A 20,456-nucleotide genomic window follows, 5' to 3' on the forward strand; every position below is an offset into this window, starting at 1 on the left:
TGAAGGGTGTTAAAATTAGGCCTAGGCGATAAAACGGTATCAGTATTTATCAACGGCACACCTTCATCGATACTGATAGAAATTAAATTTGGATGTAGCGCATGATATAGGCGCGTGCTATGAGTGTGCTACACACAAACACATGCTGAGTGCTGTGCCTGCCTATGATGAGGAGATTGTGAATAAAAAATGAATAGTAGAATAGTTTTTTTAAATAAAATTTTGCTTTTGAATGCAAAAATGGTGCAGTTGAATGTTATGAGGTGTGCGTAGGTGAGGGAGCCTCAGCAGAGTCGCACGAGATGCGGAGATGAGGATGTAAGTGTTGTTATCATACTTGTTTTTGTTAATCTGTCTAGTTGAACCCACAAGATGCGCCGCTGCTACGTTATTCATTCAAAATATTACAGAAATATAGAAACTCAATGAGGAGAAGTTATTGGTTAGGTTAAAACCAAAGCCATTCACAAAGAATGCATATAGGCACATTTTTGGGACTGACAACTATGACTGTTGCACTCGCTAGAGATGTATAGAAAGCCATGTAAAGTTAAAAGAGTTCAAACTTTTAGAAAACACGTTGCGAATTTGTGAAGGTTTATTCTATTTCACTGCGTCTCAATTTTTTAAATGCAATCTGTGTGCTTCGGCTATTTGAATTAAGCTATGTATAAACACATGATGCTGTTTTGTTCATAATTGTTTATGCAATTTATGAAATTATATTTGATTTATGTTAATTTAGACGGTGTGCACGTTTTTTTATAGACTGTTATTTTAATCGCATTGAATAAACCACTTAATCCACTGCATGCATTATTTTGCTCATTGCGCCCTCATGTGGCTATTTAATAGTGATGGGTCGTTCTTGAACGATTCGTTCATTTTGAACGAATCTTTAATGTGACTCGGGAAGAACGAGTCGTCTCAGGGAGTGATTCGTTCAGTCGCGCATGCGCAACATCCTATAGGTTCTGTACTGGAATTAGTTCACCTGTTTCGAGTCTTCGGGTTTGAGTCGTTCGTTCATCACGTGACAGCCTCATACACTAACCTATACAGTCAGAGCCAGACAGAGAATTGATTAGTTCACCTCCCGAGTCTTCGGGTTTGAGTCGTTCGTTCTTTTGTCACGTGACGTGACAGCTTTGGGCAGAGAAATTAGTTAATTTATAACCTTCCTTACAAACGGGTGCATAGTCATTATTATTATTATTATTATTATTATTAACTCGTACAGTTATGTGATGCATTTCTGGTCTCAAATTATTGCTTTTAATTTCTGTCACGATGGTTCTTTTCCATAATGCATAATACATTAAACAGTTTTGATGCTATTGATTGTTTATGTTGCTAAGGGTGTTGCTAAGGGTGTTGCTCAGTGATACACAGAACAGTTTGGTGAAGTGGTCATAGCCATGCTGTATCGTGAATAAAACACAGCTGCGGACCAATCAGAATCGAGGAATGGAACTAACTGTTTTATATATATATGTGTGTGTTTTTTAAATGTATTTTTTTATACATATTTTTTCCATATTGTTTAGACATGTTTAACCTGTTAACTGTCACTGGTCATCTAGTGGAAACATTTGGTACTGCGGCCCAAACAAAATCTTACTAAAAGCTCATTTTTTGAGATATCAACCTCAAATTTGGAACACAACTTTTTCAGATTTTTGTTTTTGTTGTTTTCTAGAAGTTTTATAAAAATCTATATTTTAAATAAAATATTTTATATCTTATGTTTTCATACACGTAAACTTACTTTTTTTTTTTTTGTTTGTTTAATTTACTTTTTTTTTCACTTATGCAATAATTTGCCAAGCGTCTTCTTTAAAAAGAGACCAAATTTAAGTCTGTGCTTCATAGTATTCAAGATTTATAGCAAATTAAGTTTTAGTGTCTGTACTCAAAAAGTAGAACCGAGAGTTAACAGGTTAAATATGTAGCACTGTGGTCCTGTGAGGCACGACATTTCATTCATTTGTACAGTTGTAGTCACAATAATTACCCCCCTTTGTAAATATGAGCAAAGGCGGCTGCAAAAATAAATCTTTTTTTTTTTTTTTTTTTTACTGATCTTTCGTTAAAAAAAAAAAAATGAACAAAAATCAAACCTTTCATTGATGTAAAATTATTGATATTGTGGGGAAATTGTATTATGAAATATTTATTCTCTGATATGTGTTGGCTAATATTATTGGCTCCTTTTCATTCAATACTTTTTGCAGCCTCCATTAGCCAAGATTTTGTCTTGAAACCCTCCCAAACAATTTATGATGACATAGGAGGTATATATACAGGTGCATCTCAGATATAATTAGAATATCGTGAAAAAGTTCATTTTTTTCTAACATTTAAAAAAGTGAAACTTTCATATATTCTAGATTCATTACATGTAAAGTAAAATATATAAAAAATTAATAAAATTTTTTTTTATTTAGATGATTAGAGCTTATAGCTCATGAAAGTCAAAAATCCACTATCTCAAAATATTAGAATATTTCCTAAGATCAATATAAAAAAAAATAAAAAAAACAGAAAAGTTCTTTAAAGTATGTTCATTTATGCACTCAATACTTGTTCAGGGCTCCTTTAGCACAAATGACAGCATCAGTGAGGTGTGGCATGGAAGTGTTCAGCCTGTTGCACTGCTGAGGGACTACTGAGCCTTCAGCTCGTCTGGATTGTTGGATCGACTGTTTCTCATCTTTCTCTTGAAAATATCCCATAGATTCCATATGGGGTTCAGGTCAGGCATGTTGGCTGGCCAATCAAGCACAGTAATATTATGGTCAGCAAACCACTTGGAAGTGGTTTTGGTACTCTGGGCAGGTGCTAAAGTCCTGCTGGAAAAGGAAATCAGCATCTCCATAAAGCTTGTCAGCAGATGGAAGCATAAAGTGCTCCAAAATCTCCTGGTGGACGGCTGCATTGACTTTGGATTTGATAAAACACTTTGGACCAACACCAGCAGACGTCACAGCACCCCAAATCATCACTGACTTCGAAAACTTCACACTGGACTTCAAGCAGCTTGGATTCTGTGCCTCTCCAGGCTTCATCCAGACTCCAGACATTGATTTCCAAATTAAATGCAAAATTTACTTTTATCTGAAAACTTTGGACTTTGGACCACTGAGCAACAGTCCAATTCTTTTTCTCCTTAGCCCAGGTAAGATGCTTCTGAAGTTGTTTCTGTTTCAGAAGTGGCTTGGTAGCCCTTTTCCTGAAGACGTCTGAGCGTGGTGACTCATGATGCACTGACTCCAGCTTCAGTCCACTCCTTGTGAAGCTCTCACAAGTGTTCGAATCAGCTTTGCTTGACTGTATTCTCAAGCTTGCGGTCATTCCTGTTGCTTGTGCACCTTTTCCTACCCAATTTCTTCCTTCTAGTCAACTTTGCATTTAATATGCTTTGATATAGCACTCTGTAAACAGCCACACCTTTCAGTAATGACCTTCTGTGATTTACCCTCTTTGTGGAGGGTGTCAATGATTGTCTTCTGGATCATTGCCAAGTCAGCAGCCTTCCCCATTATTGTGGTTTCAAAGAACAAGAGATACCCAGAATTTATACTGTAGAGATGGTCATTTAATGAAACTCAAATGTGAATATTCTAATATTTTGAGATACTGGATTTTTGACTTTCATGAACTGTAAGCTCTAATCATCAAAATTAAAACCAAAAAAACTTTTGAAATGTTTTACTTTAGGCTTTCTGAACTTTTCTGACTTACCTACTTTATGCAGTTTTCCAGCTGTGATCCTTAGAGAGTCTTTGGCCACAAAGTCTGTCTCCACGTAGTGCAATGACAATAAAGCTCATTTGAACTTGAACTTGATTATATTATCTTTGGCCAAAATAGGGAAAGGACATCCTGGAATGCATTGCGACTAAGCTCACTGAAAAATTGTGTGATGACAGCTGAAACGAGACAAAAGTACCTGAATATAACTTATTTTTCCTAAAAAAAAAATGAGAACGAAAAACTGCTGTTTAAAATAAAAACTAATTTCTAATTTTACTTGTCTGGATTTCAAATGTACAAAATTTGAATCTGTAAAACATGCCATTAAATTGTATTGTGTGATTTATTCAAATGTAAAAAAAAATCCATCTTTTTATCATAAAGTTGAATTTCAGTTAACATGCTAGAAAGCTGCCTACAGTAGGACGTTTGACAGCAAGGCATGTTTTCTCCAGTTGTTTGTTTGATTTTATTTTTATGGCCTTTTCAATATAAAGTCGAGAGTGATGAGAAAGTGGGCAGAGAGATGGGGAGGTTTTGAACCTGTATACCTGTGTGCACAACCGCTCTTGCTGTGGGTGTAGTGAGCATGTGTGTTGCACTGTGCAGTGGCTTCAACCTTACCATTTTTTTTCAGGGATTTCAGCTGCATTCCAGTGTTACCACATATACACACAATGAAATATTCATTGTCTGTCTCAGACTATATGAGTTAGTAGGCCGGCAGATATAGTATGCTGCACAGGCTAAGACTGCAGCATCTCCCTGTCGCTCCTCAGCAAGCACATCACATACACCTCTGTCTCTCTCTCTCTCTCTCTCTCTCTCTCTTACACACACACAAACATTTCAGTCACACACTAAAGTCCCTAAAAAGGATATCTGTCCTTCCCCCACAACATTTCGTTTGCCTTTTCAGCCTTTGGGTGGCGCTCTTACTATAAAAACACGGTGCCTGGAGCATGCCTTCTGACTGACTGAAGGTCTAATTTTTCAATGCATTTCAACAAAGGCCAAGTAGTGTTGCCAATTCCCTCTGGATCCGGCGACTCATTTTGTGTGATGCGGGCTACAGAAGCAGATGCATTATTTATAAAACTACTCTCCTGACTGATCAAACACCAGCACACAGTATTTATTTGAGCCGCTGGACATTGGGTTTTGCAGCTGTGATGCTGCTTATGCATTATTGCTGATGTAATGAGGATGAACTTTGGTTTGTCTCCTAACACAATACAAATTATAAGTTTTTCCCTGTCTTGTCTTGCATTATGGATAAATATAGAATGACTGTATAGTGCATTAATTAACTTTATACTACAGGGACATTGAATGCTTGAATCTGATTGGCTGATGAACGTTCTAAGGTGTGCAATTATTTTCAGGGAAATGCATGGCGAACGTAGTTCCAAATTCCAAATTATTTGAGGTATTTCAAAGGTCCTTAAAGCAAAAGAACCAAAACCCATAATGACACTGGCCAAACAAATAAATATAGTAAACAAAAGGATAAAAATGACCACAAAATTACGTTTTATGTACGGAAAGCACATACTCTATCTATCCTGCTCTCTCTCCCTCACAGACGCACATACAGTTTGCACATACATTAACATACTGTACATGGTGGTGTTAGCGCTACTCTGACGATTTTATCAGTAACATAGTTTAACAACTTAAAAACTACATGACTTCTCACAAGCGAGGTAACAACAACTGCGCTGTTTGTGAAGAAAATGAACTTAAAGTTTCACTATAACTAGAGACATTGCTGCCGAACACTATTGAGAGACTCACAGAAGTAATCTCTCTCTCTCTCTCTCTCTCTCTCTCTCTCTCAAGTTCAAGTTCAAGTTGCTTTATTGGCATGCTATTTGTGTTACAGTATTGCCAAAGCATTTGAATACAGAATAAAATACAGAATATGATTACACCATCAAAGTAAAAAAGGAGACAATAAATGCGTAATAAATGAGAGAAAATAAATAAATACAATAAAATAAAAATAACAGCAGACAGTATTTCTAATATTAATAATAATAATTACAATTATATACAATGAAGAATGTCAAATAAAGCAAATGGATACATTAAATTAACCATTTCGTATGGTGTGTATAGTGTATACATATTTTGCAGCTAGTTTGACTGCCATCTCATCCTCTCCGAGTATATAGCGTAGTCATCCAGAGAATAAAATGAACAAATCAATAATTTTTTGCCTTGTAGTGGTGTATTTGGGGCAGACAAGAAGGAAGTGTTTCTCATCCTCTATTTGATTTAAGTTGCAGTCTTTACATAATCGTTGTTCTCTCGGTATCCAGGATTTTTTATGTCTTCCTTTCTCCATTTCAAAGTCATGGTCGCTGAGTCGACATTTTGAAAGAATTTGTCTTTCTTTTAATTGTTTGATTGAGAAGTAATTTGCCAATTGTGTGGTTCTGTTTGGGGCTGAATAACACTGGAGTTTGGTTTGGAGGTCAAATTCATTTTTTAATTTTCCATCATATTTATACTTCTGATTTTTGTCGTTGGGGTTGTGGTTGGAGTTAGACTATCTCTCTCTCTGTCTGTCTCTCTCTCTCATAAGTTAGTTATCAACTGTATTAACTGCATTAGTCTACTATCAACTGCTCAAGCCTCAATTTCTAGGTTTAAAATGACGTTTTGGAATTAGCAACGGAGGCGTTGGATGAGATGCGGAAGAAATAATCCTACTAACAACAGTGATTTAAGTAGAAAAACCGGACGAATGCCTTGAAATATACTGTATCATCTTATCGATGTCTTGAGGTGTGGCAACCGCAGTATAAGCTGAATAATTGACTTTGGTCCGTTGAATTATTAGAAAAATAATGCACACCCGAGGTGTAATGGGCATCACCACCTCGGGTATGCATTATTTTTCTAATAATTCAACGGCCCGTCATCAATTATTCCTTACGTGTAGTGTGCATGTCAGACCTGAAACAGTTTAGAGTGGGTCTGTCTGTTGAGAGATGGGGGTGTTCAGGAAACCTGTTTGAAAACAATCTGCCTTCCAGTTCTGCTTGATTTTAGTGGTGCAAAAATTCTAATTCACTCAAAAAAATTAATTCTGCCATTATTTACACACCCTCATGGCCAAATCTGTCTGACTTACTTGCTACTGTGCAACATAAAAGAAGAAATTTCTTGTTTGTTACTAAACCCTTTCAGTCCCATTGTATGGACAAAAAAATAAAAAAATAAATCACTCAGACATTTCTCAAAATGTCGTCTTTTGTGTGTGCATAGAAGAAATAAAGTCCTACTGGTTTGGAATTGCGTAGGGTGAACAAATGATGAAATAATTTTCATGTTTGGGTGAATTATCCTTTTAAGCCTTTAAAAAAGAAAATATATCTAGGCAATATATAGGGCTGTCAGATGGTTACAAATAAAACTTTTTATGATTTCTTTATTTTTTTTTTTTCTTCTTTTCAGAACACAAAATCCAGCATAACAGAGTCACACTGACCTAGAAACACATTTGGAGTTTTATTCACTAAAATATTCTTATAATTTAAATGTTTCCTCTGTAATTTTTAGTGCAGTACACTCAAAATGTTTCTCAAATTGATATCAAATTGTTGGAGCATTGAAAGTACAGGTTTATGGTATATGAAACCCTAATTAAAAGGACCATTTAATATAATTTTATTAATATAATTACAACATTTAGAAATACTCCCCTTTTGTTGTGCACATCCAAATTTATATAGTTTGTAGATGAGAATATTTTAAATGAGTATCTTTTAAGATTAGATTCCCCAACCTTTTGTGCTACAAATGTACTGCTGTGTTTCCAATTTTCTGCGCTGCCTCCCTGTGAACCTTCAAGTATGCCACGCTGTGGCCTCTAAGTAAGTGTGTAGCCATGTAATTGGTCGCCTCTATTTTATAAGATTTACTTGTAATCTGTGTCTCTCCTGTCTTTTCTTCAGCAGCTGAACTCCGAGCAGAGCTCTTTGATCCTTTGCGATACACTGATTGAGACGGTGTACGGCGAAAGAGGACAGGTCCTCAAGTCTAAGGAGCGAAAAGTCTTTCTCTTCGGTGACATGCTCATCTGTGCCAACATCAATGTCAAGTATGTGTCCCGGACAAGGTCGATTGACTTTCTCTTTGTCCCTTCGTCCCGCTTGTAATGCCACGCTGACGGATTGAAGCTCATCAGCCGATCTAAATACAGACTCCTGAGTCTCCTGAAGCATTACAGTGACGTTCCCCAGTATGCCACAGTCAATGTGAGGGGGTTAGCGGCTAATGGCTAAGACACAGGACAGATTTGGACAGAGTCAAATGGGCCTTCATTATCTGGGAACAAATAGCAGGGTGTTTAGCTACAGCGACACGAATTATCCCCATAGATCACAGGCATAAAGGCGCTCCTCTGTTCCACTCAAATAGATTATCTATGACAGCACCATTGATCACATCTCAGCAGTGCAAAAGGTAAACAGCTAAGTGAAAAAGCACACGCTGATGCTGAATCTCAAAGCTTTTGAGCTTGTCCTTCTGCTGCAGCACACTATGTCTCTGTTCTACTATAGTGTGACTCGACATGCCATTTAGAAGATCTTAAAGAGGTGAGCACAATGTTGATCCCACATTACAGGAATGAAAGAATAATAAGAAACCCTGAAACTAGCTGGAGGTCCGGCCCTTCACAATGTGCTTAAAGCTGATCTGTAAAAAAATCTGAACAGAATTGGAGAAATGTAGCAGTGCATTACTTGCTCACCAGTGGATGAGCATTGAATGGGTGCTGTCAGAATGAGTTTAAACAGCTTATAAAAACATCACAATAATCTGCAAGTAATCCATGTGACTCCAGTCCATCAATTATTGTCTTGTGAAGCGAAAAGCATGTTTGTAATAAGTCCATCATTAAGATCTTTTAACTTCAAATAATTGCTTCAGCTAAAATACAAATACTCTGTCCATAATGTTGCTTTTTCCAGTTTTTAGCAAATGTTTGGGTGAACTATTCCTTTAACAACAAGTCTTGTCTGATACCCAAAATCAGTTAACAAAACAGAATTTTCATTTTTCATTCCCTTTAAGTTATTAATTACTCACCCTCATGTTGTTCCAAACCCGTAAGACATTTGTTCATCTTCGAACACAAATTAAGATATTTCTGATGAAATCCGAGAGCTTTCTCGGATAGACGGCAATGCAACTATCACGTTTAAGGCCTAGAAAGCAAGTAAGGACATTGTTAAAATAGTCCATGTGACATCGGTGGGTCGACTGTAATTTTATGGGGAAGGGAAGGGCAGAAAGCAAGAGATGAATGAATATAAAAACTAAGCAGGGTTTATTAAATTATAGTTGTGTATGCTTAAAGCTTAGACTTCATCCCTACTTCATTTGGACTGTCTTTAGATTGAACTTCATCCTGTACTTTGTCTGACCAGTACAAATTCAACAAGTTTTATTATACCAAAAGCATGGGAAAATGACTGCTTCATAACAACAACAACATTAAAAACCTTTCTCAGAGTTCCAAGTTCTCTTGTGAAGATAAATATCCCTTGAAACCACACGATCATAAAATTAAAGATACAAGAACAATAAAATTAGTAAAAAAAAAAACTTAAGAAAATTGAACAGCTGATGTATAGTCACTTTCTTGAAGCAGATTCTTTAGATACTTCACAAGTAAAATGAGGAGTATTAGAAAGTGTTTTACAAGAGAATACCATTTCAGTCAGTTTAATTCAGTGCATTGTTTGCCTTTAAATTATTTGTGAATTTTACTGGCAGCTTCTGAGTCAGAACGGTTTCAAATTAAATCCCTTTTCTTCTCTTGTGGGTCTGTCAGGTTCCTTGTTTATAATTACGCCCAAGCATTTTTACATGTTGATCCTCTTATCACCACCAGGGGCCCCCCTGACATCAGCAGTCTGGTTCCAGTAGGTCCCAAGTACACCCTGAAGTGGAGTGCCCCCTTGCAGCAGGTCCAGGTAGTTGAAGTGGGTCAAGAAGGCTCCCAGACCAAGGACACTCTCTATCAGCTTGGAGGCATCAAGCGCTCGGGCAGCTCTTTGGGATCGGGTAATAGCAACACTGTTGGCGCCTATACTTGCTAAACAATCAGATAACACGCATCCTTGATGTGAGTCTCCGAGACATTTTGAATTAATTGACCATTTCTTGTGAGCAATGCACCTTTTTATGGCCTCTGCAGATGAGTGTATCTCAGTCAGGGTAGATAAGAACAACAGAGGCGCACTCTAAGCAATCTTATTTCACTGTCTGATAGACCACAAACATATTCAGCATGCTTTCATCAGTTTTGGTGCATTATTTCCACCTCCACTCCCAATCAGAGAAAGCAAGTTCAGGAGATTGGAATCAGGGCTGAACACTCTTATAAAACATTATTTTGTCTTGAGTTAGAAGACAAGGAAGAGGAAAAGAGCAATTGTGGGGCACTAAGATAAATATGCTGACAGAGCTTCAGGTACAAAGTGTTATCAGGATGTACAGGTTCTGGTTGTTTAAGCATTTTGCTTTCCGAGCTGAAATATTAATGGTGTTGTCTGTGGAACACCCATGTTGGATTGTGCACACAGGGGAGCCAGGAAATTAGATGACAGAAGATGTTTAATGCTGGGGCCTAGCAGACAGCTCGCGGGCAGGAGTCTTTAGAAGACCTCTTATGCCCCCTATACCTTATTTCTCTCTGAAATCATTATAAAACAGTGTTCTGTCCAATTTATCTACCTTTGTTCTATTCCCGCTGGTTTATAACTCAGCAGTAGCCTCCCTAAAACTTCCTATTTCTCATTTTCACCATTTCCATATCCCTCAATTCAATTTAAAGTACTGGCACGATTGTTCGACATGAGATATTGCCAAATAATCAATACAAGAAAAAACATAGTGACAGGATAAAATGTATAGTAAATATTTAAGAAATGTTTTTTATTCTATTTTATTGTTATAAAGCCTATATTTTTCTATACACTGCCATTCAAATGTTAGGGGCCTGTAAGATTGAATTTTTTTATGTTTTTAAAGAACATTAACACTTTTATTCAGCAAAGATGCATTAAACTGTCAAGATAACTGTAAAGACATTTATAATGTTACAAAAAAAAAAAAAATAAGTGCTGTTCTTTTGAACTTTTTATTCATCAAATAATCCTCTATTCATCTAAGAATTTCCATTTATCAAAAAGATCCCTTTCCACAAAAATATTAGGCAGCACAACTGTTTTCAACATTGATAATAATAAGAAATGTTTCTTGAGCAGCAAATCAGCATATTAGAATGATTTTTGAAGGATTATGTGATAATAGTAACAGCTACTGAAAATTCAGCCTTACCATCACAGGAATAAATGACAGTTTTACAGTTTTGATACTGTTTTACAATATAACTGTTTTTATTGTATTTTTGATCAAATAAATGCACTTTCAGACACATTCAAAAATTGTATTTTATTTTATTTTATTTAAGGTGCAGTAAGGCTAAAACAAATAATAATAACAGTATACAATAAAATAAAATGTGGACTATGTTTTTAGTTTTCTGTATTTATCTCTCATATATCTAAAATGATCAGAGTGAAGGATAAGTTCTCACCAGTCTCATAGTGTGCCACAGAATTTTTCTTCTTTTCAAAGCCTTTTTCTGTGTGTAGACTGGTCACAGAATCTGTACTTGGTGAGGATCTGTTTCGGTATCTCTTACTATGTGGAGATAAAAGGCAGACTGTGTCGCTCTCTTCTCTTACTCTATTCAGGAAGCTCTTTTTATTGTTAGCACACACTTCTGGTTATGTAACAAGAAGTTTCCACTTTAATCACTATTTTCCAGACACCTTTGACGTAGTCTGGTTCACTGTGTCGGAATGTGTCCATCTTCAGCTATTTATAGCAGCACATAGACATACAAGCCTGTTTTGCCTGGTCTGCGCCACATCTCTCCTCCCTTGTGATGTCACTCCATGGGGTTCCTCGCCCAAACCAGATCCCATGCTCCCCCAGCATACCTCAAAATGGACTCATTATTCATCTCCTGCAGGCCCTAGTGCCCTAATTTATTGATGGAATAGACCAACATTCCAGGAAAAGGCAGACCCACTGCTGCTGCCACTGTAAAGCAGCACAAAACAGTGGCATACTGCAAATCATAGAGGCCCCTGTGAACCATGAGATGGGACCTGCCCACTGATGGTTCACAGTATCGTCCGCTGGTGTGAACGAGCCTTAAGTACATTTATTATTATAATATTATTATCCATCTCACTATTAACTAAACACTAACTATGATTTTGCATCAGTTGACCCCTAATTTGCCTCTTATTAATAGTTAGTAAAGTAGTTGTTAGATAATGGGTAGGATTAGGGATGTAGAATATGGTCATGCAGAATATGTGCTTTATGAGCACTAATAAATAGCAATAAATAAAATAATTACAAGAAATTAACTATAACATGTTAATAATAGGCATGCTAATAAGAAACTTAGATTGTTTTAGATTGTTAATAAAAATATAATAATGATATATAATATAATATAATGTTTTAGTGTCAAGGTGCACACAGCAGGGAGGAACGAGGAACACGCAGACGTGGAGTAACTTCAAAATAATAGTCTTTAATGGTGACATCAGGACAGAGCAAGACAAGGCAAGGTTCACACAGACAGGAACACCGGGGAATAACGAGTAGACCAGACCAAAACTAACTAAACAGGCAGGAACTAAATACACATGACAATTACTGATAATCAGACGAAACACGGCTGGACAAGACTTAACTAATAATCACACTTAACAAGGACAGGAACAAGACCAAATATGGAAACAAGAGGCGGGAACACATGACACACACAACAGAGGACTGACATTTAGACTATTATTCTAGACTGTTGTTATTATTATTATTATTATTATTATTAATAATAAGTGTATTCCCCCTCCATACAGATCGCGTTCCCCCCTCGGGGGGCCCCCCTCCATCATCGGGCCCTTAGAATCGTCCTAACCTCAAGCCCCCCTTCCGGTGCCCCTGGTCCTAGCTGCGCTGCGCTTGGTTTGAGCCGCTTTAATTTGCATTTAGGAACGCATCATTCGTCATTAGAAATGTTTATAAATCTTTACGTTCTTAAATTTAATGCATATATTAGATTGGTTAATATTAGCTGTCAATCACTCAGTCACTGCTTTCCGCTGTCAGGTGACCGGGAGCTAACTACCGCGGGAAATGCAAAGGGCTGAAGCAGGGAGAAAATGAAAGAAAACACTGACAGATTTATTTTGTATACCACCTAAAGTTACAAATAATGGTGCTGGTGATCGCGATCATGTGGTGAATGTTGACCCACCAGCCGAAAAGAAGGCGTACAGTTTTCGGAGAGAATGGTTGAAAGACTTCGAGTGCACTGCACTGCATTCACTTTAAAGCCTGTGGGACGGAGTTTGCCGGTAACACTAACAGCATTCGCCACCGAATCTACACATTTTAAGCTCGAGAGCTTGGTTAAATACGGAGAGAGTGCCAAACACAAGAAATGCAGGGACAAGTGCGTGGCAAAATGTTCAGGATCATCAGGTTCAATCGTTAAGGCCTTTAATTGTCAGGATGCTCACCTAAGGGGCAGCAATAATATCATAATTGTTGTTTTAACGATGTGCGATTTGACATTATCGAGTATATTGCAAAAACCAAACCAAACACCTACAGAGAGTGCACGCATACATAACGTGATGAAGTCTAGTAGGTTAGACTAGTGCGCGTGCGCATTTACAGTGCGTTTTCACTGCATGATTCAGTCATAAAATGCATAACAAAATTCAAGATATGGGGGCTATATATTATTTCATATAGTTAATATCACACGAACAGTGCTGTTTTTCCAAAAATCAGCATGGTTACAAATGTGATATTGATTTTATACAACAGTTCAATAAACAAGAAGTTAATATTAAGAGACTTATGTTGTAGACACCATATTTCCTGTTTTTGCTCCATTTCGACAACACATAATTCCAAACAAAGCCACAGCACTGTTTCGCGTCTCTGAGCAACATGACGGTGTTTCGTTCCTGAATGAATCAACCGTTTAAATGATTCGGTTCAATCGCAGTGACTCACTTATTAACAGTGACTCGATGCCACCTACTGGCGATTGTAATTTCACATTTAAAGTATCTTTTAATTTTTTTAAAATAATTTCAAATATCAGTATTCAACGTTTTATGTTTACAGTATTAAAACATTATATATGCATGTGTAACTGCAGGTTAAATGCATTCATGTCCTGCATTAAGCAGGGTGCATCTAAATGCCACTTCAGAAATTCAAAATTCAAATTCAAAGATGAATTTTGTTGATACTGATTTAATTTGCTTGATAACAGCCCAAATGTCTTATTATTGTAATTGACTGATTAAATATAAGAATTTGACTCAAATGATAATGCACACTTTTAGAAAAAATGGCTTAATTGTGAAAATGACCATAAAAGGTAAAAATCAATTTAAACTTATTGGAAAAGATGATTTTCTATCACTGCTGTGAACTGACCACCACAAAGAATATGAAGAATATCAAAATCAGCTGTCCACGGTAGTCCTTAAGACTACCAGCACAATAACACAAGCAAAATATCGTCTAATTCTCGTTATCGATAAAATCCTAGAAAATAGAGATATCATTTTTTTGTCAATATTTCACACCCCTAACTGCCAGCCTTTCTGCGCAATTGACAGAGCTGAATGTAAAATTTAACACGGCATACACCATCCTAACCCTCGCCAAAGAGGAGCTCTCTCTCTGTGTTTAACCAAACTCAGATTAATTTAGGTGGTTTACAAAAGACATCTGTCAGTGTTTCTTTTTGTTTTCTCTCTTCTTCAGCCCTCTGCATTTCCCGCGGTAGTTAGCTCCCTGTCACCTGACAGCGGAAAGCAGTGACTGAGTGATTGACAGCTAATATATTAACCAATCTGCATTAAAGTTAAGAATGTAAAGATGAAATCTGTTAATATATAATTTGTAGTTATGGTGCTCATTAATTTTTGGTGGGTGCTCCTAAATTTTTGCTGGTGCTCCTAACTTTTTAAAGTTGGGCGCACCAGTGCTACCAAGTAAAAAAGTTAATTTCGAGCCCTTTATACTACATACAGTGGGTACGGAAAGTATTCAGACCCCCTTAAATTTTTCACTCTTTGTTATTGTCAGTCCTCTGTCGTGTGTGTGTGTGTTCCCGCCTCTTGTGTCCATATTTGGTCTTGTTCCTGTCCTTGTTAAGTGTGATTATTAGTCAAGTCTTGTCCAGCTGTGTTTTAGTAATTATCAGTGATTGTCATGTGTATTTAGTTCCTGCCTGTTTAGTTAGATTTCGTCTGGTCTGCTCGTTATTCCCCGGTGTTCCTGTCTGTGTCTGCCTTGCCTTGTGTTGCCCTGTCCTGATGTCACCATTAAAGACTATTATTTTGAAGTTACTCCTCGTCTGCATGTTCCTCGTTCCTCCCTGCTGTGTGCACCGTGACAGTTATATTGCAGCCATTTGCTAAAATCATTTGTTCATTTTTTTTTCCTCATTAATGTACACACAGCACCCCATATTGACAGAAAAACACAGAATTGTTGACATTTTTGCAGATTTATTAAAAAAGAAAAGTAATAAATATTTTTTAATAAAAGTAATAAAAAATTCAGACCCTTTGCTCAGTATTTAGTAGAAGCACCCTTTTGATCTAATACAGCCATGAGTCTTTTTGGGAAAGATGCAACAAGTTTTTCACACCTGGATTTGGGGATCCTCTGCCATTCCTCCTTGCAGATCCTCTACAGTTCTGTCAGGTTGGATGGTAAACGTTGGTTTTTAGGTCTCTCCAGAGATGCTCAATTGGGTTTAAGTCAGGGCTCTGGCTGGGCCATTCAAGAACAGTCACGGAGTTGTTGTGAAGCCACTCCTTCGTTATTTTAGCTGTGTGCTTAGGGTCATTGTCTTGTTGGAAGGTAAACCTTCGGCCCAGTCTGAGGTCCTGAGCACTCTGGAGAAGGTTTTCGTCCAGGATATCCCTGTACTTGGCCGCATTCATCTTTCCCTCGATTGCAACCAGTCGTCCTGTCCCTGCAGCTGAAAAACACCCCCACAGCAGGATGCTGCCACCACCATGCTTCACTGTTGGGACTGTATTGGACAGGTGATGAGCAGTGCCTGGTTTTCTCCACATATACCGCTTAGAATTAAGGCCAAAAAGTTCTATCTTGGTCTCATCAGACCAGAGAATCTTATTCAGGTGTTTTTTTAGCAAACTCCATGCAGGCTTTCATGTGTCTTGCACTGAGGAGAGGCTTCCGTCGGGCCACTCTGCCATAAAGCCCCGACTGGTGGAGGGCTGCAGTGATGGTTGACTTTCTACAACTTTCTCCCATCTCCGACTGCATCTCTGGAGCTCAGCCACAGTGATCTTTGGGTTCTTCTTTACCTCTCTCACCAAGGCTCTTCTCCCCGATAGCTCAGTTTGGCGGACGGCCAGCTCTAGGAAGGGTTCTGGTCGTCCCAAACGTCTTCCATTTAAGGATTATGGAGGCCACTGTGCTCTTAGGAACCTTAAGTGCAGCAGAAATTTTTTGTAACCTTGGCCAGATCTGTGCCTTGCCACAATTCTGTCTCTGAGCTCTTCAGGCAGTTCCTTTGACCTCATGATTCTCATTTGCTCTGACATGCACTGTGAGCTGTAAGGTCTTATATAGACAGGTGTGTGGCTTTCCTAATCAAGTCCAATCAGTATAATCAAACACAGCTGGACTCAAATGAAGGTGTAGAACCATCTCAAGGATGATCAGAAGAAATGGACAGCACCTGAGTTAAATATATGAGTGTCACAGCAAAGGGTCTGAATACTTAGGACCATGTGATATTTCAGTTTTTCTTTTTTAATAAATCTGCAAAAATGTCAACAATTCTGTGTTTTTCTGTCAATATGGGGTGCTGTGTGTACATTAATGAGGAAAAAATGAACTTAAATGATTTTAGCAAATGGCTGCAATATAACAAAGAGTAAAAATTTAAGGGGGTCTGAATACTTTCCGTACCCACTGTACTTTACTATAATATATTATAGTACTTTATTATAATATATTATATTGTTTTCATGATTATTAATTGCTGCTTTTTATTTTTTACAGGACAATAGTATGCATTCTTACAGTATAAGATGTATATTTTAATGTGCTAAAATATATATTTTTAATAAGTGCTGTGGGCGTGACTTGGGCGTGGTCAGATTTTCCTTCTTTTTTTGTCTCTAGCTGATCACATGCCTGATGATAATAATAATAATAATAACAATAATAATTAATCATTATTAGAAAAACAAGAAAATAAAATTATTATGTATTATTTATTTATATTGTTTTAAGATAAATTATGATAATAATAATCATTTGTTATTATTGTTGTTTTTATTAAAAAAAAATTGTTTTTATATAATTTTTTACTTGCTGGATTTTTTATATGTATGTGCATATCTTGATTTATATATTTGCATGGCAGTTTTAATTTTGCATCACACTTTGGTCTCTGGACGTTATCACAGAATTGTTTCCTCAGCGGTCATGCACATCTTTTTTAGATTTGTTTAAACATGTGCCAGACAGATCCTTGCTAAAATTATACGTGCAAAAGCACTCTGATATGGATGTCGGTTAAAGAGCACAGATTTGAATGAGAAATCCAAATTTGAGCTGCCCTTCTGGCAACAGCTTTGTTGACTTTAGGCTTTGGACTTCCGTATTGTGCCTGCATAGGCCTCCGCTGGCGGCCGCCCAGCGTGTGTGTCAGTTTACATATGACAATGTGTGTGAGAGAGATAGACTAGTGGAAATGGCAGAATACCATGCCATATTGTGAAAAACCAGATCCCGGCACACCAACTGGATTAGTCTGGATTACAAGTCAGCACATTCACCTGAGGCCAAGGTGGGCTATGAGCCCACAAACCTGTAGGGCCCACCCGAGGCCTTGCCACAGCAACCAGAAGAGCACGTCAACTCTGCCAGCTTGCGCTGTAGGGGCTCACTGTGCCTTTTTTTATTCAAATGTGCCTGCTATTGATCAAGCCGTGCCAGTGACAGATGTCTCTGTGGCTGTGTGAATTGAACACCCTATTAAATTTCGAAAGGTTAGAGAGAGACAGACAAAACAACGAGAGAAAGATGTAGAGGTGTAGAGAGAAGTGGATGGAAGCCTAGACAGAGTGAAAGACACAAAGACGGGTATAGAGAACCGAGAGAGAGGGAAATGGTGGATCTCTGACAGACCTTCCAGCACTACTTCGAGAATTAGGTTGAGCTGGGGGCCAACAAATGCCCGCGCCGCCCCAATTCTGCACACAGGTCACCTGATTATGCGGAGGTGCTGAAAGGCCAGACAGTCCTGCGGTCTTCGCATCCAGCTCTGGGATTTAATTACACTCCTCATTCCTGGGCTATCGGTCGGATGCGTAGAGCACATTCACCCCAGCTATTGATTCTGAAGGCAGAGACCAGAGACCGCAAAAAAGTGAATGGGGATTCAAATCGATGGTACATTTCACATCTAATGAGACACCTGCGTTCGTTTCGTCACCCTTAAAGGGCTTCATATTTCTAAATGGCTTCATTTTATACTCTGCTCCTCTTCCCTATAGCATTAGCCGGTGTGGCTACACAAACAATTGGAGATCGATCTATCTTCGGCATCAATTCTCTGTGTTAGTGGCGCTACTGGAGAGTATTGACAAATGAAAGTTTTGTCATAGACCCCAAGTCTTTAAAAGTTAAGGTGTTTGATTTTGTTTCGATTTGCATTTGGGCAAACATTCAAGTGAAAGCTTAGAGCACAATCAGTCTGAATTCCTCTTTAAAGGTCAGGTATCATTGAGAATTCACCTTTTATGTCATTAGACCACTATGCAGGTTGCAGATCAGTGTTTTGAGATTGAAGAATGCACATTTTATAGGAAATGCTAAAGTATTTTTTTATTTGAGCGTAGCTCACAGTGTAACCGAGCCTTCCTGACTCGATTATGAATTCGAATGATTCAGCACCTTTACGGGAACCCATATCCACAGAAATACCATCTCAGCTTTCAAGAACCCTGGATTGCACTCTGGGGTTCATGCTCTGATAAAGCATGGTGTGCAATTTAAGTACTGGATAAGTGAAGCTGGCTGTTTTTGATTGACAGGAAGTATCTTTCTGGGTCCGCCCCGTCTGTATCAGGAACTGCAGGAGTTGCAGCATGACCTCTCAGTGGTAGAGCAGGTCACTCTGCTCGTGGGGACTTTACAGGGAACGTACCAGGTAAGTACTGTTTATTACCACATGTACAGTGGGCCCAGGATGTATTTGGACCCTAAAGTGGAAACTTGAAGGGAACTGACGTTATACATTAAAAATCACCACTGGGCAGAGATAGTTGAAGAGAGTAGTTGTAAAGATGGTTCATAAACTGAAGTTTGTGCTAAATAAATTATGCATTTCATACCTTTTAAATATATAATGTATATAAATATTAAAATACATTTGTATACTTGAGTCATTGGAATTATTTTTCAGAAATGAATCCCTGGTGGTGGATGAGGAGACCCCCACATTGTAAAGCGCTTTGAGTGTTTAGAAAAGCGCTAAATAAATGCAACAAATTATTATTATTATAATTATTATTTTTGAAGTTTTTGAAAGGAATTGAATTTATTATTAGAAATACAGTAATATTGTGAAATATTACAATTAAAAAATAGCCTTTTTTATTTCAATATATTATGAAGTGTAATTCATTCTTGTGATGCAAAAATTAATTTTCAGCATTATTACTCCAGTGTCACGATCCTTCAAAAATTATTTTAATGTGCTGATTTTTGATAATATTTATTATTACTGGTATTATTTTATGTTGTGCTGCTTAATATTTTTGTGAAAATATATATATAATTATATATTTCTATCAAAAGACAAAGCAAAACACAAAAAAAAAACTGACGCTAACTGACCCATCTTACTGAACCAAAGCTTTTGAACGGTATTGTAAGTTAATATATTTAAGTGCTTACAAACGATTAATTATGTATATATAAATACAAACACATGCATGTGTGTATATATTTAAGAAAAATGTTATGTTTATATATTAAATATATTTATATATAATATAAAATATAAGAATATAAATATATAAATGTATATACATGTAAATATTTTCTAAATATATACTGTATGTGTGTGTATTTATATATACATAATAAATATACACAATATACATACATATATTATGTAAACAAAAACTTTTATTTTGGATGCGATTAATCGCGATTAATCGTTTGACAGCACTAGTATATTTATTTACATATATGCATTTTAAAAATAAGATCAGATGTGTTTTTGAATAAATAAACAGAATTTTCATAATGAAAAAGCCCAAGTGTCCAAAAATGATGAAAAGAACAACATCCAGGAAAAGATCAAGGTAGAATACAATAAACAGCGAAACAAAAGCAGTATTAGTCACATATGCTACAGCCATCTGGGGATGGAAGCCTTTAGGGTAACAGAGTTTTCAGCGTAATTAAATTGTGATCAAAGTTCGGCAACATCATCAATTGATTATCATGGTATCCACTTGATATTTGGACAACAACATGGGGAAACCTTCATAATCTTA

The 20,456-nt window shown here is 37.1% G+C and overlaps 1 protein-coding gene across 11 annotated transcripts in view; it reads left to right on the forward strand.

The window, feature by feature from the left end:
* The window catches only part of arhgef10la (Rho guanine nucleotide exchange factor (GEF) 10-like a), a 142,135-nt gene that overhangs the window by 44,962 nt on the left and 76,717 nt on the right, over positions 1-20,456 (forward strand). For 10 of the 11 annotated variants that reach the window (XM_058790882.1, XM_058790886.1, XM_058790885.1 and 7 more), the window contains 3 exons: positions 7,722-7,867; positions 9,668-9,840; positions 18,984-19,099. In XM_058790882.1, coding sequence (XP_058646865.1) covers positions 7,722-7,867; positions 9,668-9,840; positions 18,984-19,099 — 435 coding nt within the window. The remainder of the gene's footprint in view (positions 1-7,721; positions 7,868-9,667; positions 9,841-18,983; positions 19,100-20,456) is intronic. The other variant, XM_058790883.1, reaches the window with a different exon arrangement.

This window comes from Onychostoma macrolepis, chromosome 11 (genome assembly GCF_012432095.1).
Source record: "Onychostoma macrolepis isolate SWU-2019 chromosome 11, ASM1243209v1, whole genome shotgun sequence".
Lineage (NCBI taxonomy): Eukaryota > Metazoa > Chordata > Actinopteri > Cypriniformes > Cyprinidae > Onychostoma > Onychostoma macrolepis.